The sequence below is a fragment of the Acanthochromis polyacanthus genome, chromosome 8, assembly GCF_021347895.1.
Source record: "Acanthochromis polyacanthus isolate Apoly-LR-REF ecotype Palm Island chromosome 8, KAUST_Apoly_ChrSc, whole genome shotgun sequence".
Taxonomy (NCBI): Eukaryota; Metazoa; Chordata; class Actinopteri; family Pomacentridae; genus Acanthochromis; species Acanthochromis polyacanthus.
In genome coordinates, this window is record NC_067120.1 from 11,728,649 (window position 1) to 11,755,112 (window position 26,464).

General features: G+C 42.5%; 1 protein-coding gene across 1 annotated transcript; it reads right to left on the bottom strand.

The window, feature by feature from the left end:
- Positions 1-2,184: 2,184 nt before the first annotated feature.
- klf13 (Kruppel-like factor 13) lies at positions 2,185-21,114 on the bottom strand. Its single transcript, XM_022190631.2, has 2 exons — positions 20,223-21,114; positions 2,185-8,818 (listed from the first exon to the last, which is right to left on the bottom strand). Exons 1-2 carry the CDS (start codon positions 20,698-20,700, stop codon positions 8,511-8,513), a joined length of 786 nt encoding a protein of 261 aa, XP_022046323.2. The 5' UTR covers positions 20,701-21,114; the 3' UTR covers positions 2,185-8,510.
- Positions 21,115-26,464: the final 5,350 nt, after the last annotated feature.

Below are 26,464 nucleotides of genomic sequence, written 5' to 3' on the forward strand. Positions count from 1 at the left end.
TTTACAGCGACGAGAAGGAAGACGACTAGAAGAGCAGGTCTTTAACCAGCATCCATAAAATCCATCGAGTCGGCTCCAGAGAAATGAAGGGAGGTCAACTTTTATCAACCTCCATCCAGATGTTCAACTTCATATCTTTACTTTGAGATTTTTAGCACCACAAACCTTCGGTATCACACTTTATTATCATTTATTAGGACTTTAATGGAATCCACCAGCAGATTTAGTTTTTGTTGAGAACCTTTATTCTTGTCGTCGTGGGACTGCAGGATTTAAAACTGTTCCTTCTATTTGACCTCATGTTTATTAGTTTTAGTGGAGAAAGTTATTTTAACTGTCGATTAGTCTCTTAAAAACCAAATAATAAATTGGATTAGTCAAGAGGCTTAAATTTCTTACTTTGTCATGTTTTAAATATTACAAATAATCTAAAAGTAAAGTGTCTTGAGACAATTTGACCTGTAATTGGTGTTATATAAATAATATTGAATTTAAATTGTATGTATCTTGCAGTGTTGGAGTAATTCAGCTATATATGTTAGAAAACACATTTTCTCTGTCCATTAATCTGTTGCTTGTTTTCTCCAGTAATTCAGTTCTTGTTTTGGTTTATAAAACTTCAAACCCAAATATATTCAGTTTACTGTCATAAAAAACAAAGACTTACATTCATGATGCAGGAATCAGGCAATTTTTCACTTTTTATCTTAGTTTACTCAGAAACATAGTTGATAATGTGTGAATTGTTGCAGCTTGTGAGCCTTAAAAGGTTTTAATCTTTGAGGCCGAGTGTCAGAAAACATTTAGAAACCAACATCAACAAAACACTCAACAAAGATTTGAACATCATTAAAGGGAAATCCAATTTTTGTGTGACAATGTCTAATAAAAGGACATTTATTTCCACCGTAAATGTGTGATATTCATCCTCTGGAGCTTCTCTTCACATCGTCTTCCACCTGGACTGGTTTGGTCGGGAGCAACAAACATCTGAAAAACTGCACTTTAACATCAATGAATGACCCTGAAGTTTAATCTCTACATAAATGAGACTGTAAGAGTCTGGATGTGCTGCTCTGTCATCAACTCCTAAGTTTAGGGAAAATTCAAACAAAAGAGGACAGTTCAGAAAAGACTTGAGATTGAGTTTATTTTGACCAAACATCTCAGACTTTCTGAGCTTCAGCACCTCTAGCAAGATATTTTAACAACAAGCAACTCAAGAGATCCAGACGTTGGAGAGAGTTAGCTTCAGCTGAGCCAAAGAACATGTGGGATGCTAACCTAGCAAACATTTCAGATTTTTCTATGCGAATTCTGAGAAATCGTTTCCTATTTAATGACAGAGCTACACATCTGAACTCAGTCTCATTAAAACAGACTCTAATTCAGTGTCATCCATCCATATTAAAGTGCAGTTACCAAAAACGTTTGTTGCATGAGCTCCAACAAAACCTGTCCAGGTAGAAGGCCACTTTGACAAACAGGAATTGGAAGATTCCAAGCAGATTTATAGAGGGGGGAAACCCCTTCTATAGTGCCCCACTGTTTTGAAGGCATCTGCACCCTGGTGGGATTTTTGAGAATATTCCGAACTCTTACACAACTTTGGTCATCAAACAATACATTTAAATGCAAGTAGTGGGTAGTCTCCATTTCCTCCAGTAATATAAAACAAAAAATGCAAAATGTTTTTATCTTGTCAATGTGACTAAAGTCTTGGCTCCTGTTCAAGTCTGCCTGTCAACTTTGCTAGTCCAGTAGCTCGTCAGAACCTAAGGGTAAGGACAGGAACAGCTGGTGATGCAAATAGGGCATCTTTTGTAGGTGAGACTGTCTAATTTACTAATGCAAACCTCAAAAATTTAGCTTTGTGGGCCTTTAAGAGAAACCCCCCCTAAATTGGGGCAAAGCTTTTAAGCTAAGCTAACTTTCTGCTGGCAGTAGTTTTACAAACTATTTAGCATGTAGCCTCCGAATGAAAGTGATTATCAGTCTTCCCAAGTTATGCAAAGATTTGCAGAAATGAAAATATTCCCTAAAATGTCCAGCTATGCAGTCCTTTATTCGCTCAATTCCTTTTTTTTTTTTTTTTAGCATTTCCCATTAATGTGTTTATTGTCTTTAACTGTTGTCACTGCAGATCAACACAGCAAAAAAGCAAAGTATGCCAAGAACAAATCGTGGCTGCTTATTTTATGAATTTATTTCCAAATGTAAACTTCACTATTTCATGCATACAAGTTATGACAACATACATTATTCAACAATCTGTTATTTTTCATATTTGCATAGGACATGGTCACAATATATTGTCTAACATGTAAAAAATAATGCCATAGAAAGGTACAGCAGAGCAGCTAAGACCAGCACATTAAATGTGTGTAGAATCCAAGAAACTGTACAACTGTAATACTTGAATGTAGTGATTTTGGTTTGCTGAGAGGAGAAACAAAATGACACCTGAAAGTTAAGAGTGAGGTCATTGGAGAATGTACTGGCCATAGCTGAGTCGAGAGTTATTTACAGAATAGATTATACTGGTGCTAAGAGGGGAAGCAGCACCATGGAGTCACTACAACAGGCAACTGATGGTGAGGGGCAGAGGAAAAACACGGAGGTATCAAGAGAGCAACATTACACTGAGGAGGTACATTGAAGACAAACAGGTACAGGTAACAGAACCAAAAGGCAGGTGAGAGGCTCTCTCTTTGTCATCAGAGTGAGGTCACTGACAGCACTGTACGCTGCATAACCTGGAACACACTAATCCTTTAAGGGCAAACATAACCAATGCTAGAGTTATCTTTCTGCGGTGGGGGGCAAATGCAACACAGTGTCCGTTCAGGCAGTGGAGCAAGGCCACACAGTCGGTGAAGGGTACCAACAGATTTGGTCTGCTGCTTTGCCACACTGAGTTTTCTTAACACCCAGTCTCTTTTCAGTCTGTTTTACTCTTTCGCAATTTGTTTGCAGTTTCTACGATTAAACTTTTTTTTTTGTTGTTCATTCAAGTCATTTTTAAAAAGTAAAAGCAATAAAGTTTCTTACTGGAGATGTAGAAAAAGGTCCATATCAAGCACAACATCCATTGATCAACAGCATATAAAATTGAACCCAGCAGTACAAATTTTGTTGGATTCAAAATTACTGCAACATTCATCTTTCCCTTCAAAGCCTTTGGTAACGACAATCAAGAAACCACTGTATACTTTTATGGCTGACCCCTACCTTAAAAAGCCTCGGGCCTTTTGTCATGAGGGAAGACACGCTCTGTACGTCTTTAACTTTTGAATGTCAGCAGGTATCCGTTCAAATCGGGTTTCGCCTACACAAAGAGCCTCAAGAATCTGTGACAATGAGAAACGTACCTTGTGCACAACTCACAACGTGTAAAAACCTCACAGTCAAGACAGACTTCTATTCATAACTTACAAAAACGCATTGGGTCGATGGAAGCAGCACATTTATAGCAAATGCAATTTTCAATCCTTTGGAATGGTTGGGCTTCTATTCTCAATAAGACCGTTTATGTCAAAAAAAAATACCTGCAATAAGCCATTATACACTGCTTGTATTGAGCATCGAACAGCAAAAAACAGAAGAGAGAAAAAAATTAAATAAGAACCAAATGAAAAAAAAAACAACAAAGCTACACAATCAAAAAATGTTTACATAAAGCAGAAAAGAAGTACTTAACTTAGAACACTCGCATATCAAATACGCGGAGTTGCTTCATTAAAATCCTGTACACAACATAAAGACATGTCACACTTTATAAAACTGTACAAGTTCGTTTAATGTCTGATAGTAGCTAAGTCTGTTACCCTCAACATCTGTATCCACTATGTGAAGTTACCATTATAGATTTGGCACACAACTGCATCGATCATGCGTGTACGTTGAAATCAGTGATGGAGATTTCCATTGAGACAGTCTGATCAGTGATACATTGATGTCATTAATATGAACTTCTTAAATAAAACTGTTAGTCGTTTACATACTAGGCAACAATTAATTCACTTTTATATATATTTTTTGTACAATTAGAAGAAAATATTAACTTGTACACTGTTAGTATCTTGCAGGAACCTTGCAATTTCCATTTTTGCTTTTTCTCTTTTTATCGAAATCTGTAATCATACTGGAATTATCGTCATAAAACTGGATGAAAAAAAAAATGCTGAAATGAAGATTCATAGTAATTTACATCCTCCCTCACACAGAAAATGTTTAAACCGAGACAATGGGGAGCTCAGCAGCGGAAGGATGTCTGTTGTATTTTTGTAACAGAATAACAAAATAAGGTTTTTATATTTCTTGGAAATATTTCTCTCTTTTTTTTTTAATCTACAAGGACGTGCAGGATCTGGCAATATGGGATGATTATATAAAACGTAGCCCAGTGTTTTGATTAGGTTATGTCTTTTACAGAAAACAGTCTCTCTTTCTTAACTTCCTCATTCAAGTAGGGACAAATAAAACCACCAAAAATTTGTGCTACTCATCAAGCAAACGTAAGCTACATGATGGATGTTTCGAAAAGATATGAAGGTACGACAAAAGCCAAATATTTCAAGAGGTATGATTTCTGAAAAATATACAACCTTAAACATTTCATGAGACAAAAAGAAAAGCAGTAATAAAAATTATGACTACATTGCTAACTCACAATGCTGTGGTCTCTATTCTTATGGAAAACCTTGAAAAGAATCTAAATAATAAAGAAAATTAGTCACGTAATCTGAAATCGACGTACATAGAGGTCAGGAAGTTTCCATTCTTATCACCGCCCACCCCCAAACCATCCTTTCACCTTCTGACTTAGAGGAGTTTTTGGATAACAGGCTAACTGGACTAGCCTGCATCCTGACATCAACAGAGTATTAAGTGTTCCTGATTAAAGGAGTGAACCCCATCAAAGGAGCTAAAATTCTGGTTTCAACCAAAACAACGCTTTCAAATTCAAAAGAACTGCTGAAATGACCTGAAGACAATGGAAAATCCAGGAAAAAAAAGCATAAAATAAACCAAACAAAAAAGCAGACTGTACACCTTTCTTCAGAGAGGTTCATAGTTATTTGACAACAAAAGCAAGTACAGTAAAAATGGACATGTACAAAACTGTGTTCAATGGCCTTTTGTGTTGAATTATTCAAGTACATTTGGTACAGTGAGAATAAAAGTTTTGAGACGCTCTGCCTGTGGACGCCTACATGTCACTGGTGCAGTCTGGATGGATGGATAGACTGGGGATGCTTACACAGTCGCTTCATTTTTAGATGGTAGGAGCTTCCTTTTGCCTTCTGTAAGTCCACTGACATTAAGGGTCAATGGTGTTTAAAGGGGCATTTCACTGAAAACAGCTCCAGTGTGGTTGATAGGAGGACTGTGAGATGTTATGAAGACACAATAGGCAGGAGCTGGGCCCGTACTGAGGCGTTCCTGTGTTTCCAGTGTGGTTGGACACTGACCAGCAGTGAACACTAAGCACCCAGGAACACCGGGGAGGCTGGCAGACACATATCTGTGCGGCAACTGATGTTATAACAAAATACACAAACTGTCCCATATCTGCTTGGCAGATGTTGACCCTGAGGAAAATGTGCAGATTATGGATCAAGAACTGATTAATGAAACTTGCTTGAGGGCGAGCTACTCAGAAACTTGTTTTTTTTTCTTCGTTTTTTGCAAGTGAAAGTTACACTACAAACCAGGTCAAAAACTTGAGTATAACAAAAAATGTCATGGATAGAAAAAAAAAAAAAAAGCTGTTCAACAGCAAATTGAAGAATTACTTTTTTCTTAAGAAATGGTAAATGTAAAACCCTCTCAGCTCTTCTGTCACTGAGAGTTGCTGATCAGTGGCATTCAAAGTGTCATCTTGCAGCCTGGAAACTATTTTAACATCTTACAAAGGATTGTTTTTTTTTTTTTTTCCTTTTTCATGTCTTTTTTTTAACATGTGGTGTTTTGAGGAAACTACTGCATTCAATCTAAATAAGGGATGTTTTCTTTCTGGAGAATGTGACAGAGCTGATTCATCACAACTTTAAAGGGAGATGGCTGCTGTGGAGAACGGGGGACAAGGCCAGCCATTCATGAACTTACACCTGCCAGACCGCCTCAAAAACCATCTACGCTTTCAGGGCGAAGTTAACATGCACATAGTGTCAAGCACGGGACCGCAGGACGAGAGCTGCTGGAGCTGTTGCTAGGATGAAGCTAGCGCATGCAAATCAGGACGACAACAGTCCGGAGGGGTCTGACAGGGCCGAACTACATGGATGACACCATTTCCAAAATGCGGTGCTGAAGCATTAAAAGGAAAATGTAGGCATAACACAGACTGGCGGGGCTGCAGCAGTTTTGATAGTGGTGCCCGTTTCCATGGAAGGTTTACTGTGCCTTTTGCCTGACTTATTGAGGCATGTCTGTCTAGAAACACAAGTCAGCTTTCTCACGGGACATCTGAGCTTCACAGGCAGGACGACGTGAGGCTGGTGAGCACTGCACTTTGCTGATATGTTCGTTTTGGTTCGCATGTTTTTACAACAGTTCAAAAGCCCCCTCATTGAGAGAAAGAAGTTTGAAAGCAGCTGTTTGAAAGCTCGGGTTTATTAATGTGGAGCAAAGTTTCTTTTTTTCCTTGGCATTGTGAAATCTGACTCTCCAGCAAGTAGCAAAGGATTTCTGTCTGTGCTTAGGATGGAGTCGGGTACATCCCACCCACACTGCTAGCGTCGTCTAGATGCTGCTGTTGCTCGTACACTTCTCTTTCTACTGTTATCCTACAGTTTGGATCAACCCACTAATTACAGCCATTTTTTTTTCTTTTTCTGCCGGCTGTTTCTACCGTTGGAGGGAGGAGGGGAGTCGGGGAAGGGGGAGGAAATGGAGGGTGTCTGCGACTGGGTGTCTCCTCCTTTGTGCTGTTTAGCTCATGATAAACCTCTCCACTTTTATCAGGACCTGCCCTCTCTTGCCTGTTTATTGCAGATAGCTGCTTTGTTTTGCTCTGTGCTCCACGTTGTTGTGGCCCGGCCTGGCTCTGCCTAACACTCTGGCCTACATCTGACCCCCCCTACAAGTTAGGCAACCTCATGCTGTTCGGCAGGCCTTGGAGCTTCACCGCTCCCTGACAGGACAGGTAGAGCCAGATGAGGAAAGACTCCATGGGAAATGGCATGTTAGCACTCCTCCTGCAGGCTGTGAATAGCTTCTTTTGGGTGCAGCTGTTTCCTCCAGGGAAGCCACAAAAGGCAGAGCCAGGAGGAGGGAAGTGAGCGGGAGTCTGGCTCTACCTGTGATACTGCCAACCAGCAGGCCTCAGTGAAGGGCAGCTTACAGGACCGAATAAAAAGCTTTCATTCACTTTTGTCTTTGGTACTTTTTCCTATGTGCTTGAGAGATGGATGAACCTTGTTTTGTCCGTTTTTGTCCGTTTTGCGTGAAATACGGGCTGATGAGACAGATTTTTTTAAAGCAAGAACAGCTGCTTTGAAACTTAACTGTCTCTATTTAAAGGTTTTCAAAGTTTCTCCAACTTTATAATTACAAAAACTGTTAACCCAATAAATTCCCAATCCTCCCACAGTGCACATTCACACGGTTTGCACTGCACACAACTATTCAATGCAGTACACATTTATCCCAGTGTAATGTAATATTAACATCGCAGCGGAGGAGCAGATGGATTTCGTTTTCCGAGATGGGGGTCTGCTGATTGTTTTCTTACTTTGTACACAGCAATCACGATACATATGAATCCACTGAACATAACAGAGAACAGAAGTTGAGTTTTGCGTGTGTGTGATTGACCAGAAGACTGTAGGGCTTGTTTCCTCGAAAGTGAAAGCCAACGAAAAAAGAAAAACAAAGAGTGCAAATTGTGTTGAGTGTAAGGCTGCTATATATGTACTGTATGTCTCTCTTCACCGTCTTCATTCTTTCAAGCTAACAAGGCCATCCCTGAGCAGGGCGTAAAATTCAACCCCTGTTGAATTTCAGAGTAAAGTGATGAGTATATTGTGCAGTCTATGTGAGTACTGTTAAGTACTGTGGTATTACAGAAATAGCAATTGTCTTCGATCCTGAGGTGTGTGTGTGTGTACCCCTTTCTCCTAACCCGTTCGGAAAAAAAATAAGCAAAAAGCCAAAAAATAAAACCCAAAACATTTTGATAAGACTTGTCAGGGTGTCTGTTTTTTCTCTTCTAAACCTTGTTTAGCTGACTGTGAACATACATTGAACAACTAGCCATGATCAGAAGCTAAAAAAATACAGACGTGTGGTACAGAATGTAGATATTGCCATCTGGGAAAGGCATTACCTTCTTTTAAGATCACACAAGTAATTGCACTACAATAAGCAGTTATGTACAGTATGGTACACCACAGCAAGCGCAGGAATAGCAAAGGGGAGGTTGCTGACAACTGTGCAACAAAAGTGTTACGATGAAAACACAGGCCTCGCAGTCTGGAGGCAGAAAAGTGCGACTGGGTTTCAGTTTAAGGCGAGTTGGCGGGGCTGAGGGCGGGGCTGAGGGTGGGGCTGGAGGCATCCGAGCGGCTGTAGTCGCTGAGGGAGCTGGGACGTGTGGTGCTGCCGCTGTGGGGTCTCTTCAGCATGCCGGGCTGGAAATCTGAGTGGCGCCGGGCGTGCTTCATCAGGTGGTCGCTGCGCATGAAGCGCTTGTCGCAGAGAGGGCAGCCGAACTTCTTCTCCCCCGTGTGGGTGCGATAGTGGCGGGCGAGCTCGTCGGAGCGGGCGAACTTCTTACTGCAGTCAGGCCAGGTACATGGGAAAGGTCGTTCTCCTGAAAAGCACACACACACGGGAGATATCAGTGCATTGTCACACAAGAAGGCAGCTGAAAGTCATTTGGAGCAACATCCCTGATTCTGCATGTTTTGTTTTGTTTTTATAGCTTATCATTTCACAGTTCAAGTAGCTGTTGTTTCTCATTGATTTCAATATGCTTGTATGTTTGCCTCCAAAGCTACATGTTTCTACCTGTGGTTACTGGCCGCACCAACCTATCTGGTATTTATTGTTCTCTCATGTGATTTCTATCTGCTATCTTCCCTCACCCTAACCAGTCGAAGCAGATGACAGACCTGCCTGAGACTGGTTCTGCTAGAAGTTTCTTTTTTTTAACGCTTTTGCTTCATACTGTCGACAAAGGAATATTTTGCTTTGTTGGGTGACTCTCTATAATATCATTTTGCAAGGTCTCACCTTACTATGTAATGTGCCATACATTATGAGTTCGCCCTATGTGAATGAAATTGAACTGAACAGGAAAGTTGGTGAGGTAGCTGTGAGGTAGGACTGACTTTTAAAGTTATTTGCGCAACTAAAAGTAGCAGAAACTCAACAACAAAAGCAAAATTGTGCAAGTGAGACTAAGAAATTCTCGGATTACAGAAGCAACTCATTTTAGTATGAACTACAAGCAAACAGAAAAGCTATGATTCCAAAGAAACAAGGAAATGAGAAACCACATTCTCAAAAACAAAGTTCACAACTAAGATATTACAGTGAGGGTGTACTGTGTGTGCTTTGTCAATGCTTATGTATGTGTGTGCATGTACTGACACACTTGTGTTCAATCAACCCCTTATGAAAGAGAGCGAGAAAGATCAATTCTACTCAGATACGATCAGCTGCAGTAGCTCAGTTTGGTTCAGGAGGCAGGTCCTAAGTCGGAGTTCTCACAGTGAATATCATGTTTGCTTTTAGTTTCAACAAAGCTGTCTGATTGTTCTGCTGTTCTGAAGTGCAGACATTTCAAATCCATTTGTGATTTCCAGTGGCATTAAAATGCAACAGCAACTTTGGCAAAAAGAAAAGTGGACAATTGCATTAGCATGGATTTTCAATCTAAAGCCTGTTTGAAGTCTCCACAAGCCGATTTTGAAACTGTAGTGAAATAAATGGGAGTCAATGGATGCCTCGGAGGTTTGAACAACAGAATCACGATTCAATTCCGATTCCAAAAAGTACTTTGTCAAACTATTGTAGTGAGAATGGTGGGCAAGAATGAAAAATATATGTGATTTGTGGCAAATGAGCCATGCGAAAGCCAAACTAAAGGTTTAAATTTTTAGTACTCCTTCACATTTCATTACTTGTATACACTAAACCACTTCAGAAGTACTAACGGTATTCGTGAGAATCAACCTACTTTGATCCTGATGGGCACATATTTCTAAACTTTGATGACAAAACTGGTGATCGCCACGTAATAAACGCTCACCACAATGAGAGTAGTGACTCATTTAGAACCAGTGATCACAATGTGTTTTCCTATGTTCGTGATAAATCAGTAAGGGTAAAGATATTAAAAGCCATCGACATCTTCAAAATATTGAGAAACATGGGACAAAAAAAAAGAAAAAAGCTTCAGCAGTGGGACTTGTGGTAAATCACCTCAAAATTGGCACAGCACTGGAGTCACAGACACAGTTTAATTATCTAAGCTCCAGATGCTAATCACGCCTCACAATGGTTACGCCAGCCCATTTTCCAACATGCAACTATCTGTGACTCGGCACATGGGAAATTACACCCTCCCTCTTCCATCAGGCAATAAAAGTGGGCTTTGACACAAATCTACTGAAAGCCAGATGGTACTAAATATCGCCATATAGCTTGTGTTTTTCCTTCCATTCTGATGTGGAAACAGTGCATTAAACCTAAATGCAGCGTTCTGCATCTACTGGCCAGCATGTGTAACACTGTATTCCATTTAGTTCCATTTCAGTGAGTTTCTGCCTAACAATAGCAACATCAGGCAGTCTAATTTTACCAGCATGGCCCTACAGAAGTACAGCAAAGGGCGGGACGTAATCTTCTAATGTTTAGCTTCTTTTCTGCAAATAATAAATCATCATGTGCACACCCTTGCCAGGGATTTGAGGTATGAAAGGGAAGAGATGGTGAGATGCGTGAATGTTTATAGGTGGCACATAGGAACAGGCCTGCCAAATGCTTTCTTTGTTCTGTGGTTTCCCTTTGGGCCACAATGGAAACAGTGCTGTTCAGCATCAAACGCTCATATGCTACCTGATGCCAGAGAGTCTCAAAAACAAGAACTCCGTGCACTGCTGGTCTCGATCCCTCCCCCCCATACTGCATGGTTACAAAACATGCAGACAAACAGAGCAAGTCTAGACAGTCCGGTCTGTGTTCCTGCCTCTGACGCCTCACCTCAACTCCAGACAAACTCAGTCAGCCCTGCCCACTACAGTTCCTGTGGGCTCCTGCAGGGTTCAGTGTATTTAGACACTGTAACTGACATATATACATTTGCATATGCACACTGCCCTGCTGCCTTTCACACACACTGTCTGCTCTGTTTTCACTCTTGTGAGCGACCATATAATGAAACACATCCATCTGCTGAGGTGGCTGTGGTTGTTTGACCCGGCCTACAAAGCTTCCTTGAAGCGTAAGCTCCAAGAGGAAAAGGGAAGCAGTGTAAATGTTAAATTACTCCTCTGATTGAAGTGACTTACAATAGATTGATTTCATACCATATTAGCAAGAGAAGGGACCCGTGCTGCCACCTGGCACTGCAAAATGAGTTATTGGCTTAAAAGTAGAGCTAAGCTGTGCAGGCTGCTTATGGCTCAATAACCAGCGTAACGGATCCAACAACATTAATATTTAACCAGACACAAGAGAGCAGAGCTAGGCTGAGATATCCAGTCTAACTGCCTGGATACAGTAACGCAGTCATAGTGGAAGCATCAGGTATCCAACAGCAACTCACTGAGACGGGTGACATTATTTGGAGCTCCGAGACTTCTTAGAAAAAGCAGAATTAAAAGACATGTTGTTGGATTTGACCTCACTCTGAACAGCTTTTGGCATTTAAGCCAACAGCATGAATATTTATAAAAAAATCCTGCTGCCTTAATGTCAGCTTTGCACGATGCACTTGCAAAAAAGAAAAAGCATGCAATGTCCCGATTAATTGTTGTGTTTGTTTCATAACATGAGATTTGGGATTTCCATGAAGGCGGTAAAGATTTATCCTGCAACAATGTGGAGGTTTAGGGAACAAAAGCTTTGATCCTGACTGGAAATGATGATCGGGGCCATTACCCTTTCACTCCACCATATTTCAATAGACTGCAGCTATTACTCAGCATCTGTGCTGGGAGAAGAATGTGACGAGCTACGTGGCTTTCCTTCCCACCTAGTTCCAGTATTGTCCGTGACGCCAAGCTCCACCGATTGCTTATCCCACCTCTGGCGTTGTGCCACGTCCAGGGTGTGGTTTGTCTTTCTCAGAATGTGTCAGTTGCAGAGGGCGAGGGCAAAGGGTGGGGGGTAATGAGGGAAGCTTTTCCTTAACGAACACAGTGACCCAGTTACCCATAAAGTGAGTTACATCACGCACGCAAACTGTACCTCTACTAAGCACTAGTGTCCCCCCTCCAAGGCAATGTGATTATGTCACAGGTACTCTTGTTATATAACTGTTCTCTTCGAGTCCACTGGGTCAGTAAATAAACAGCTCATCTCTGCTCCTCTCCCTTCATCCTCCTCTCATTCATATCTGAGAAATGTTGCCCTTTCATGCTCTGCAGAAATGGTTAAAAGAAATGGAATCCGTCTCCCTGGTGTCAGGGATGCTGTCTGCAAAGGCGAGATCAAATCTCTTTTTGACGTGAGCGGCAGCGCAAGAAGTCAACTCAATCACCTTCTCCAACAGCAGCTACCAGCATTTCAACCAAGAGTAGATAACATTCCTTGTGTGTCCTCAGGCACGGGCAAAACTCAGTGTACACCTGAAACCTCCATGTGAGCCTGCCATGAGAGAGCTAGAGTAAATATCTCTGCAGGGCGAGAAGGGAAAAATACAGTTTTTGCGGATACATCAGAGATCACCTTGAACTTAACTTCACTCCGCCTGCACAGTGAGAACCAGAGCAGGAAATACGCTATGCAGAGCTCAGAACAAAAACAAGGTGCACTTTTAACCTGTGTGGACTTTTAGAAGCCAACAACTGGAGAAGAGAAAGTAAAATTGGACGCAGACTCTCGATCACAGCTCATTAGACTTGGAGCTACCTCACTTCAGTGCTGGCTTAGTGGCACAGCCAGCTTGGCAACATGAAATGAGAGGGACACCACTAACTCCAATGGTAGGGCTCAGCACAATCCTATAATTTGGTTGCATGTTTACAACAGACTATGACCTGTAACCAACCAGGAGCCAGCTCCACTGCCAGCAGACAATCATTCATGGGATTTTGGGTAATACTAAAATGACTGTGGAGTCCCTCATCAGCATAAACCACTGGAGCAGACAGGGTTAACCCAACCATACTCGGCCTCTTCCTCCACCCGCACCATCACGTGCCAAGATGGCAGAAACGTTAGCATGTGTGCAGAACAATAAATATACATTAAGGCTTCTGCAGCTCCCCCTGTCTTTGTTCACCAAGAAGTATATGCAGCCTTCGCTCCTACAAAAATAACAACAAAGGCCTACAAAGTTTTGCGGTCTGCAGAGAGACGCCGCCTGATTTGAAACATATCTGAGATCAGAACAACTGTTTATGTGGCTGAAGAATTAACTCAGTGGGAGAGAAGAAAAAATACCAAGAAAATCTGCAAACTGAAAGGATGTTTTCTCAGAAGCTTCATTCTGAGTTTGTTGCAAACAAGAAGACGTCGTCTTGGCCGGAGCAACAAAGAACCCTTGGGTGGGTCAGGTACTCGCAATGAGAATCGGCGCAAGCTTGCCATGAGAAAGCTCAGAAAACAGACAGTATTTAATGCATGATCATCTTTTGTCTTTATTGAGAGGGACCTTGCTTGTGGTTGAATAGCCTGCTCCCCTTGTGGGCCTATAGCTGTCAGGTCATGAACAATAGCGGCAGCCTCGCTCCCAGCAGGAGAGGCACTCCTGTAATGCATTTCAATCAGACAGGCTGCGTGTACTCCCCATAACTCACTCAGACTACACTGCGCAGGGCTATTGACATTCACGCGCAGACATGCAGTAGGGTCGAGTGTGACTATCTGACTCCTGCACACACTTAGCCATACATTACTTCATCCCCCTTAACTGTTTAAGGGAAAGGCAGGAATAGCTTGCCGGTATTGACCAGCTCATCACATTTGCCTCACTTAGTTAGAATGGGCACTCTCTTTCCGCCTTGAGTGCATGCTGAAACAGCCTCCAGTCCTGATGTGTTTCAGGCGGTCTACTTATCTTTTAAACCCTGGTTAACTGATGACATGCAAACATTTGCGGTCATTAAAGGGTGTTTACAGTTGGTCCACAGGAGCAGGTGGGAGCAGGGATGGCCCATCATCCGTGACTCTCTCACAGCACAGTGTCAGCTCATTCCGCTTATAGAGTACAGCTCATATGAGATAGACATCCGTACCAAGCATCAGACAAAAGGCCTTAACCCTGCTAGATCCTGAGAGGCCTCAACACACTGCGATAAGAGGAGATACAGGCTGAAGATAGAGCCAGCTGTCCCAGTGTAATGTCAGATAGTCTGGATTCAAGTGGGAGAGAAATATTGTCATGCCTTACAGAGAAAATGATCAGGCCCTCCTTCTCCCAAGACTCCACAAAATACTTTTCATTTTGTCCCGAGAGCCACACCCCAGTGCATTGTGGTCTGCCTCTGATTTATCACACAGAGAAAGGGAAGACACCTTACATACCATAGTGAACATAAACAGTGCAGCTAGAGACAAAACACTGCCTCTGATGATAGCTCCATAGCAATTTGAACCTTTCCTCTCTTACTCAAGCTGTGCTAAACACAAAACAGTGGACACAGTCAGAATCTGACTCTCAGTTGGGACCCTGTGAGTGCCGGGCTGACAGGAGTGGGTTCTGCTGCTGAGGTCACAGCCCTTCAAAAGTTAATCAGATTAGCTGCAGATGCAGCTGAATAAATGACCTACATCAATGGAGGGCATTGACAGTGAATATCCTGATATCTAACCCCACCCCCACCCCACCGTACTGTACATTCTGTCTTTGTACTGTAGGTACCTCCCTCACATGTGAGATGCAGTTGGCGGTTTTTGAACAGTGAAGGTGAAAAGAAAAAAAAAGGCCCAGTGTTCCACAGGTCTGTATCCCTCTCTTCCTGCTGCTGGTAATCAACACCCCACCACAAGACATGGCCGGGGCTCGGCCTCGCAACACAACACACTTCAGCACCTATTTTGCTTTGCAGGGTGGAAAAGGGTGGGAGGGGCCGGTGGGGGAATAGACAGAGCGGCTTTTATAGAGCTACTCCAGAGCTAACTAAAGAATACATGAGCCCTGTGGGCCCGTGAAAGCAGCACAGCCAGGGAACTGCCTGACAGGGGCCTTTCAGTATTATGACTATCCACTATGCATGCTTGGCTGCTTAATCACAGTAAAATCAGGTTTACATCCCAACATTAGTGGGGAGCTATCCTGCTATCAGCTTTACGTGTGCACGAGAAAGATAACATATGGATGGCATGTGTACCAGCACATGCCTTGGAGATGTCTTCCATGGAGCAGTAACTTGGCACCAAAGGATTAACAGGCAAGATGGTGGCTCCACTTTGGCTTTATTTACATCCCAAGGATCAAGTAGATTTTACTAATACCTTGTTTCCATTGGACACATACCGCACAGCAACATATGACCTTCACTGGCCAACCAGATTTTACTCATTAAAGATGGTTTAGGAAGTCTCCTTATCTTACAGCATAAAGAAAGAGCAGGAAGAGCTAGAATGTGTGCATCGTAAATTTACAACATGACAAGAAATATGCAGTCATGCAGTGGTACTTGGAGCTACGTAAATTGATTTCTGCTAACATGCTAACAATGACAAAGCTAGCATGCTGATGTCAAGCATGTAAAGTGGTAACTATCTCACCATGTTGGCAGCCTAGCTTGCTAGTTGCTACTAAACAGATAGCAGTAAACATGATCAAGCACTGAAAAATGCAAATTTTAACCTGATATTGGTGCAAAATTAAAAGAGGATCCTCAACGCTGTTTACTGAAAACCACAAATGTCCACCTGCTGGTGCTGGCACAGGAAACACCAGGGGATGTCCCAAGAATCGGGGACTCACCTTCTGGGAACCATGAGTTTGTGTAAAATGACAATCCATCCCATGGTTGTTAAGATAGTTCTGCATGGACCTACATTGAAAATGGACACTCTGCTAGCATGAAAAACACATAGCTTGTAATGCCACCAGAGTGGAAACTGTTCTCCTAATTGAGGCATCATCTTTTTTATTATTCGCCATTAGAAATATTACTCATCTGGGAGCAATAGCGAAAACCCTGCTGTGTGGTAGGTATACAGACTGACCTCTTCTACCCCAGTGGAGTTTTTACCCATTTGTTGCACCAAGGTTAGGCCCGAGCAAGAGCAGGAAAACCCCATCTCCACCCTGCTACCTCATCACTGCCACCAGCCACACAGGAACACTGTGCACTCTGTGTAGCCGTGCAGCCAAATATAAAACCACTGGCAGAGATGCAGCATATATAATCAGAGACTCCTGCTACTTTTTCCATGTGGAATTTGGGATAATTTTATGTTTTAAAAAAAGTGTCATTAACCACAGTTATTTGATCAAAAAAGATAGCATGCATGAATAACTGGGTCTACATAGCAGCAGAACTGTACTGCCAGGTGGTGCTACTTATTTTTTTAAGACAGACAGTAAAGGGCTTTACAGTCATCCCACAGTATGAGATGTACCCCAGCAGAACACAAAAGCGGTTCAGACAAAACATCAACCCAACTGTAAAATATGTTATTAGGCTCTTTGTCTTTGAGGAATATTGACCCTGTTCCTTCTGGTAATTCCAATAGTATTCAAAAAGGTATTGTACACTGACAAGATGGCCTTTTGTAAGACCCGGCTGAGGGGGGCACAGAGGGTTCAAGCTATTTGTTCTGATGTGGAGTCAGGGGCTATCTCTCCTCTGGAGATGACGGTCTGCATGACACAACCACAGCAGAGTAATGAGGCCTCACAGAGAACACCGTGTGCTTCATGACCACAAAACACCTCTTGGAAAAGTGGGTCTTATTCATTAGGTTTCCAAAGACAGGTATTCAAAACTGAATGAATGAAAAAGCCATAGGAAAGAATCTCAAGCAGATTCATGTCCTTAAAGTGTCCCATTTAAAACTCAGTTTATCTGTATATAAGTGTTATTTGACTGCATACATACTGCAGAACAAGTATTTTTTAGAAAAGCCCCACCTCCAACACCAGAAGATCAGACAAAAGCAGTCTGCTAACCCTAGCCCCCTAAACTGCTGTGGATTGCTCACTATCAAACTCAGTGCAGTGTAATGACCAATTTAAATTCAGTGTGGAGTTCTGTGGCTGCTACATTCTGATGCTTCTGTTAGACAGAAACGGAGAAGAAACCTCTTTAGATCCACTGAAGGGACCCTTAACCAGGAACTTTGATGTGCATATAAGAGAGTCTCTTATATTTACTTATTTATAATCCCCAGGTCTTGCTGTGGACAGTTTTTGTGCCACTGTTAATGAAAACCTTGCAATAAGATATGTGAATGATGTTCAGGACATTGTGTACCAAATAACATATTTTCAGAGCTATTGGAGTGACAGCCAAAAACTCACGAGAAGAATTCTGAAAAAGAAGAGCTTTGAGTGAAAACTGTCTATAAGGCAAAGCTGATTGTTATTTAATGTAATGAAGCTGGTCCTTTACAATGTGTCAATAATTTGAAAAAGATACAAAAATCCAGTGCAATACTGACTGTAGTTACAATGAATAATGTCATAACCTAAACTGAAATCTCATTTCTTAACAATTTTATTTACAATAAAAACTAATGATTTATTGTGTGCTGTCGTCTATGCAGAAGAAATGCAAATCAGACACACAAGAACTGCAAAGGCTGGGATGCTGAGGCTTTGGGCTGCGCTGGAGTCAAATGAGGACATCTTGTCCTCGGCTCTTTGTTTGGTGTCTATAGCAGTGTTTCCCTCCTCAATTAGATAGCGGTGTTTGGCTGGAACTGACTGGGCTGGGATCCATTCTCTCTTGACTCTGCTAGTAGGGGCTGAAGGGAAGCACACTGCTAGAGTCTGGCTCTATGAAAGCACTGCAAGGTTGGCTAAGGCAGCCCTGCTGAACTCAGATGACCCACATTCTGAGCCTATCCAATCAAATAGGCAGAGGGAGCCATTATTATCAGACTTTATGGGACACAAACCAATTGCAAAGCCAGACGATGCAGCGTATCCAAAGAGAAAGGCAGGCGAAAGGAAGCGCTTAATAGGCACAGAGACAAGGGCAGGGCTAATACAGAGCAATAAAACTGCACTGAACTCACATGGTCACCGGCTGAAGGGAAGCACACTGAGTGGTGGAGCGCGGCTGCGAGTTTGGCCGAGGCAAGGCAGCTGAACTGAGATGACTCATGTTCTGTAACTATCCAATCATACAAGCAGGAACCGTCCTCATTATCAGAAATTACAGGACAGAAACCAATCACAACGCCAGACAGGGGAGTGCATCCCAAAAGAAAGGAAAAGGCTCGAAAGGAGACAAGGAGGCTGATAGACTGTAATAAAACTGCACTGGAACACACAGTACAGAAAGCCCTGACATTTTATTACCTTTAGAAAGAGCCTGATATTATGTGCACATATACGAGTCAAATCTGTCTTTTGGCCTGTTCTTGACAAACACTGTTTTTATATTGCAGCTGATGAAAAAAAGGCTGCATGAAGGCAACATGAGTGACAAACATGACATCAAAACCACATGATTATCCAGCAGCCACAATAAGAACCATCATATAACAGGCATGTAGCGTGTCAGTGTTGTGCAACACATGTAGTGATATAAGGACAAAAAGCCAGACAGAGGTCAGTGCAAAGGAAAGCTAAATGACACACTAACCTGCCCCTGTAAAGACGAGTGACTTATCCTTTTAACATTTGGGGCAGGTGATGGGGGTGATTATGGAAATATAATGGGGCTCTATGTCATGACACGCATATTTGGAATATTCTCTTGCACATATTTCTAGGTAATGACTCATGGCTTACACTAGGCGTTTTCTGCTGCGATCCAGAAAAGCTCTGTTTTGTTTCTGCTCTGTCAGGTTGTGTGTGTGTGTGCAGGAAAGGATCAGAGCTGAGGGGAGATGAGCTGCAGAGGCTCCTCGGTCGAGGCTCAGCTAGCTGAGTCTGTTGCTGGCCAGATCAGCTGGCAGTCTGTCTAGCGGGGGTGTGGCACATCACAACAAAGGGCTTAAGGCAGACAGGCGACTGCACAGCTCGTATCAACCCCCCAATTTGACTCGATCTACATCTTTTTTTCCCCTCTCTCCATCCCTCTCTCTCTCTCTCTTTCTGTATCCTGCGGAATGCAAAGCGCAAATATGGAGGTATGGTCCTTCAGGAAGGTCACGCGTAACAGAGCCTCACTGCTGATCTGGAGCGCATTTGATAGCCTTTTTTTCTCTGAGCAGAGCCACCGCGCACTTTTACCGGATTGATCTTGCAAAAACTTTCCGAGCTGCACACTTGGCTTCATCTGTGATGTGCGCATTACATGTTGGTGGATTTTTGTTGTTGTTGTTGTTTCTCACGTTGCCGCGAAACAAAACCAAAAGTTTACTTTGATCAATAACAACAGAAGAAATCTGATCTGTGTAAATTTTTTTGCACTGCAGTTTCGGTTTGAACGCTGTCCAATGCGGTGATGTGTGTGTGTGTTTGGTGTGTGTGTGTGTGTGTGGGGGGGGGGGGGGGGGGGGGGGCGCAAAAGGAAAGCCGTGACAAAGCTCCGAGACTTCAGTGGGAGTGGCACTATTTTCGACCCCCCTACCCCCACCCCCCATACCCCCACCCGAAACACACTGAATTTTTTTTTAAGCAAGGGACATTTCTGAAAGTTTTATCCAACTTAAAGGACCGATCGAATTATTTAAAGTTTGACTGTGAGCATTATTTCCATCTAGGGTGGATCCGTGAATATTTACGGCTCGATGGCTCGAAGCGCAGCGAAGCAGCCTGTGCGCAAATATCGCTACGAATGTAAGAGAATCCACACTTTGCATGAGCATTCTCGCCTTTTTTAAAAAAAAATCATCCCATCCGTTCTCACACAGGCAAGGGAAATACAACAAGTCATGTTCACAGCAACCAAACATTTGCATCCAACGAAACTGACCTGTGTGTGTCCTTAGGTGGGCTTTGAGGTGGGAGGATTTGCCATAAACTTTTTCACAACCTGAATAGTGGCATTTGTGCTTTTTCTGAGGTGATTCTTGCTCAGTCCGACCTCTCGATCTTTTGCCTCTTTGTTTGAGCGAAGGATCGGAGATGGTGGTAGGTGTGGCAGAGTTTCCATCATCTATGAGGTTCGGCATGCTCTCATCCTTTATTTTTGCCTGCTCGGCACCACTGCTGGGAGTCTGCTGGTTAAAATCCGCCAGAATCCGCGCCACCACAAAAAGAGAGGAGTTCTCCTTCACCAGGGGCTCCTTAATTTCCTCTCCGTTCTTGGAGGAGGACGGGATTTCTGGTTTAATCTCCCTATTCCCTTTAGGAGCGTGAACAATTGCACGACTGGACATTGAAACAAGGCACTCTGCTGCAAAGTGATCCATTTTGTCTTTGAAACAGCCCCCTCTGCTTCTTAATGACATTCGAAAAACAAAAAAAATGATGGCGTGTAGGAAGAAAAAAAAGTACTCGTTCCGTGGTTCCCTTTGTGTAGTGGTGGTGAAGAGGAGGAGGAGGAGGTCGTTCTCATCAGAGAGAACTGACTTTATCTTACCCGGCTTTCCAATATCATCAACATCCTGTGCGAGAAACGCCTCGGACAAAAATGCAGACAAGCCCCCTCAGAGAGAGAGAGAGAGAGCGAGAGAAAACCAGAGAAACCCCAAAGTCTTTTGTTTAGTGCAACGACGCTGCTAACAGGAACTCTAGAAACTTGGATGCGTTAACTCCCATCGCGGCTTCAAACAATCTCCAGCATAGTGAGTGTCTCCTGAGCGCCTGTTCCTGCTCGTTGTATCCATGCTGGGGGCGTGTCGACCGGCAGCGCTCGGCAGCATCGTCAGAGCAGCGGCTCATTCATTGGGCACTGCCTGTCCTCAAATGCACCCAGCAGCACGAGTTTACTTGAAAGTTTCACCACAGGTTGCCTCCATGCATTCAGATGATGTATCTCACACGGGGACACGCTGTTATGCATTGCAGAGAGACCTTTAAGGGCAATGCACAGCGGCGCGCACGCTTTTACGCACCGTTAGAGTTCGGAGTTTTATCCATCATCATGCAGGTGTCGCTCATTCTGCAGCATGACTTCAAATCATACAGTCATAAATGTCTATCTTTAGAGTTTTGGAGTCCAGCAGCAGATGGTGTGGCCCCCCACAGGACCCTGAACGCAACGTCTGACTGACATGATGCAGACGCTTTGGCCAGCTCTCAGAGATGCTGGAACGACCCGGAAGTCAATTTAGAGGGATTATTGTGCAGCTTGATTGGCACTGCAGCACCCAGCATCTAGGCCTGTAACCATAGTGTCCATTAAAATGTACCGGACACCAATAATTGGAGTTGCAACAGTAAAAAGGCCATTTATTTGTCTTCATATTACTTGTTTCCCTCAACTACAGTCCAAAAGCAGAACATATTTCATTTGCAGTGATATAAAATAAAGAAAAGCAACATATCCCTATGTAACAGATGCCCCTTTTCCTGAAAAACTACATAATACATCAATAACAGTTTGTTTTCTGTGATCATCTGTGTTATTAACCAGCTAAATGTTGCCGCCCTACTATTATGTAAAAACAAAATCATGCAATAAATATGAGCAAATTTGCTTGCTAAGGGTATTAATTGATGGGAAAATCACTGCTGAGGTATTACAGCAATTTCCCCTTTATGTGCAATTTCTGCCATGAAGAAACCAGATGAGGTGAATCTGTGAAATCACGTTACATGCTGTATTATCCGAATAATAAAGAGAAGCACATGAGTCACAGGAGAACATTCTAGCCTTGAGGAACACAAGTTGTCTACTTTGCTAAAAAAAAAAAAAAAAAGGAGGGGGGGGGGGGGGCACAACAAGATACTGAATATGTTTTATGTTATTGTGTCACCTTCTTGGAGAAATCTGCACACTCTGGGGCCTCTGGCCAACAAGGCGGTGCACCAGCAGAGAGCTCAAACGCCTGCAACTGCCAAATTATTGGTTTAGCCTGCTGAGATTCCATTCAGCCTCCCAAATGCTTTTAATTACATTTCAGTCAAAGAAGGGACAGTGGTGTAAACATAACTAGTCGGACTAATAATAGTTCTAGTCGCTCATTTTCCACACAAACCTGTTCTTGTAACCTCTAAACTACAATTTGTACTGTCGTCTTAAAGAGCACCATTTTGTATCATTTAAAATGTATAAGATGACAATAAAGTCAAGTTGCGCCATATTTTGCCTTGTTGACTCAAAAGAATAGCTCTCAGGATTTGATATGCTTTGTGATCATGATCCATTTTGTAATATCCTTGTAAAAGAACAGCTTGTGCGTTTTGTTGGAAGATGGTGGCTTCCTTTGAGCAGACTAGCAATTTACCTCAAAACCCTCCTCTGAGCAACTCTGCAGTCTCAGCCAACTGAAATCCAGCCAGACACCACAGGCAATGTCTTCTTCGGTTTATCCTTCGGCAAAAGACAAGTGACACCATTACGGGCAGGAAAGAGTCAAGATGCAAAGCTGTGCGACATGGAGGTTTTGTCATTATTAGACAATCATTTATTCGATGGCGCAAGTTTTCACAGGCACCCTGAACACGTGTCCAGACATCTGGGATTAAATGCATAACAAGGAAATAATTTTAGCAGTTTTTATCTCCTTTAAACACTGTACATGTCAGAGGCAGCAAAGTCCTGGCAGAAAACAAACCAGCTGATGTTATTGATTATAGCAGCAAGGACACACTTGCATGTCCCCGTTGACCCCCACGTGCACCCAATGAGCCCAACCGTTCAATCAAACAAGTTTTCAAGATCTGTTTGTCTCAGACTAGGGAAGCTAACAAAATTCTGCTTTGCATATAACATTCTGAGTAATCAGTGTACATTTCAGCTTTTTCATCTTTAGCTCCATGATGAGCTGCTAAAGGAGTGAAATTTAACCACATTTATGAAGGAAAAGAACCAACTTGCACTGCGCCAGTGCAGGATTAGACCTGCTTCCCTGCAGCAGCTGATGCTCTCCTGTGAGAATGAATGCACACTTTCAGCATTGTGCACAAAAGCCCACACTAGAAAGTTCCCAGTGTTCAGTTCGAGCAAGGCGATGTGGCATTCAGAAGGCCATCTGGCTGTATTATTTTACATATTCTTTCACCACAAAAACGTGCCGTTCTTGTGTTTCATGCGGTGCTCTGGCGATCTTTTCTAACGAGAGCACAACAAGAGGGTATAGTTCCTCTTTCACAGGGTTATTTCCCAGAGCTGTGTAGAAACTGCAAGTGTTTATCAACTCCCATTGGGTGTGATGTACAAGAAAGCCAAATGAGACAGTGAGGAAATCAGCTGCAGCTTATACAACCGAACCTCTCCGAAGGTAACAAGCAGCTGCAGAAGCGGTCGCATCTTAAAAAAAATCTCACTCAAAGGGAAATATCTCTTTTCCTGTAGCGGCAGCAGTGTGATGATTCAAGAGACCTTTTGTATGTTCCCAAATCCCAGCACCAACCCCTCAGTGCACAGCGTCCAAACAGCACACTGTCTGCCACTGACATAATGTTCTCAGGCATGACCAGCGATTTGATTGGCCTCGTCACTTCTATTTGTAACGAGAGAGATCCTCTTTGAGCACAGGACTGCCTGACCACTGTAACAATCTGGCTGGGCTGCTGTGTCAAAGCTCTCAAGACAGACCAAAAAAGAACCCTCGCCCCTCCTCCTCCCCCTCCTCCTCTACTTAAAGACCTGCAAAAGCTCCAAACACTGCAAGTGGGTTTAGTCTGCTGTCAAGAGTTTTCTCTTGTATGCAGCAGGTGGTGATGATCAGCGGAGGGTGCCGACAACTCTGAGTTTGACCCCAAGTTTTGAGTGTGAGTGAGACAACAAGCTGCAGTCCACTGTAGGCAGAGCGTACCCATTGAATACTCCGATGACCAGACTTCCTCTCTTACTCAAAATAAAATCCTTGTTTGAGTTATGTGAAAGTAAAAGAAGGGAACGTTGTGCCATGCAAGCAGCTCTCTGTGAGGCGTTACTTAGGCGCAGCGGTTGCATGCTCACACAAACAAAGCAGGTGTAATGTTCACCGTGTTCATCTTTACACTTAAGCATGTTAACATTATGCACTGAAATCAGCGGATGGGAATCTGATGGGAATAGCATTAGTTTTACAGGTAGGCTAAACAGAGTCTTGGTTTGGCTCATTATTAAACAGAACTGAAAGCCTTTGACTGCTTTAAGGGAATCAAAAAAAGTTGTTTTGAGGTATGATCATGTAATATTTTGACAGAGCAAAAATAAAACTGTGTTGTTTTAGAAGAATGCACATATATAAGCTGTTTGGACTGTTAACATGAGAGTCATATGGAGGGTTATCTATTAGTTTGAACAAAAAACAACAACAACCTTTTGGACTTTTGAGGGTGGACGTCCCCTCTGATATGGAGTAAGAAACCCTCCATGGACATTATGGACATTATAATTCAATCACCCTTTGAATCTGTCCACTTAAGCACACCTCTTATATGCTTAAAGGAACAAATTTAGATAATTAAATATACATGTTTTAAAAGGAAATAGACATTTTTTTTCTTAAGGAGGCCATCTTACCCCAGTTTATTCAGTTTGTTCTAATGCTGGTTCTAATGGTAGCACTTTATCGGTCAAGTAATCATATTGGGGAGCTACTAAAAAAGACGGACTTGCAGCTCAGTCCTCTTCCATATTTGCGGTCAAAACATCAAAACTAACCATGGATAGTTGATTAAACTCGCATATTTTACGGGTGAGTAGTTGTGCTAAGTGATGATATATACATTTCTTGGAATGTTGGCATTGAACCATATATGGTAACTTTGAATTTCAACATGAAAACTAAAAATTTAGAAAAACGTCACAAAAGTAAAAAAGTCTTATATCCTCCAATAACACTGTAGGGTTGAAAAATATATTTTCAGAGTGTTTCAATGAGTGCCCTTTAACTGGTACTGTTCTGCTGTTTTTAATTAAAGCACAACTTTACTCATAAACCTCATCATTTATTAACTTTTCATTGTTTTTAATCCAGTACTAACACTGAAAAGTCCCTCCAACCTCTTGTCCAACCTGCCTGAAATGAAACCAGCAACACTCTTATCTGAACAGTAAAAGCAATAAAGCACGTCAGTTCTTGATACGGAAACTTCCTTCTCGTCCGTTATCAACTCTTAAGAAAGGAGTTCAGATTTGCTTTGTGGTTTCGTGTAAAAGTACTTTGAGTGGTAATGGCTGCTGCGGAACATAAGGTGCTATAGTGTGGGTACCGCACCATACCAGCTCTCTGTTGTGTTGTCGTTCTACAAAGCTTAGTCATCCTTAGTAACACACCGGCAGTTGGGCCCCGTGACTAATGATAACAAAACAGGTTGCATTTTCACCTGTATAGACGAAAAGCGGATTAGTCATACAGAAAGTACACAGGTGTTAAAGTGCAAACATAGAAGAGTAACACACGCAAGTCAACAGGGCATGGACATCCACCCCCTGAGCCTCCGTGTTACAATGAAGCACACGTGCTCGTGCTTCAATAGGGCGCAAGTGAAATATTGTTCCTTTGGTTGAGGAGAGAAAAGAACACCAGGTTAAGAACAGCATGTATGAATGCAGTAATCACATAAGGTCCAATGAGTCAGTCAGGCGTAGCTGAAGAGAGTAAACAAGTTCAAACTACATGTTATCGTACCAAAGTGCAGCCTGCTGTCTAGCAGGACATACTGGTTGCAGACTTACTGGGTTCTTATCAAGCCTCCACTGTCGTAACATTACCATCAGACACAAAGAGTGCAAACATGAAATCCAACAAAGACAACTGGCGACAACAAAAGCCAAATAATTACTTGGCACGCGTACAAATAGCATCACATCCCCACCATTTTCCCGGCTATTCTCAAAAATGTTCTTGTTTTATTCAGGGAAGACAGTCTGAATGATTATTTTGTTGTAAAAGTTTGCGTAGGCTGTAGCCCAAAAAGGATAGGATGTTCTTTTTAGGTGTCATCTTTCACAGAAAAGTTACAGCACATAAATATCTGAATATGACCTTTTCCATCTTAGCTGCATTTGTATGCATCCAAAAAATGCTGTTTGGTGAGGAGTCTGAAGTTTTGGATTTCAGCAAGTCTGACAGGTTTAGTGACTGGAAGCTGGATCTATTAGAAGATAAATGT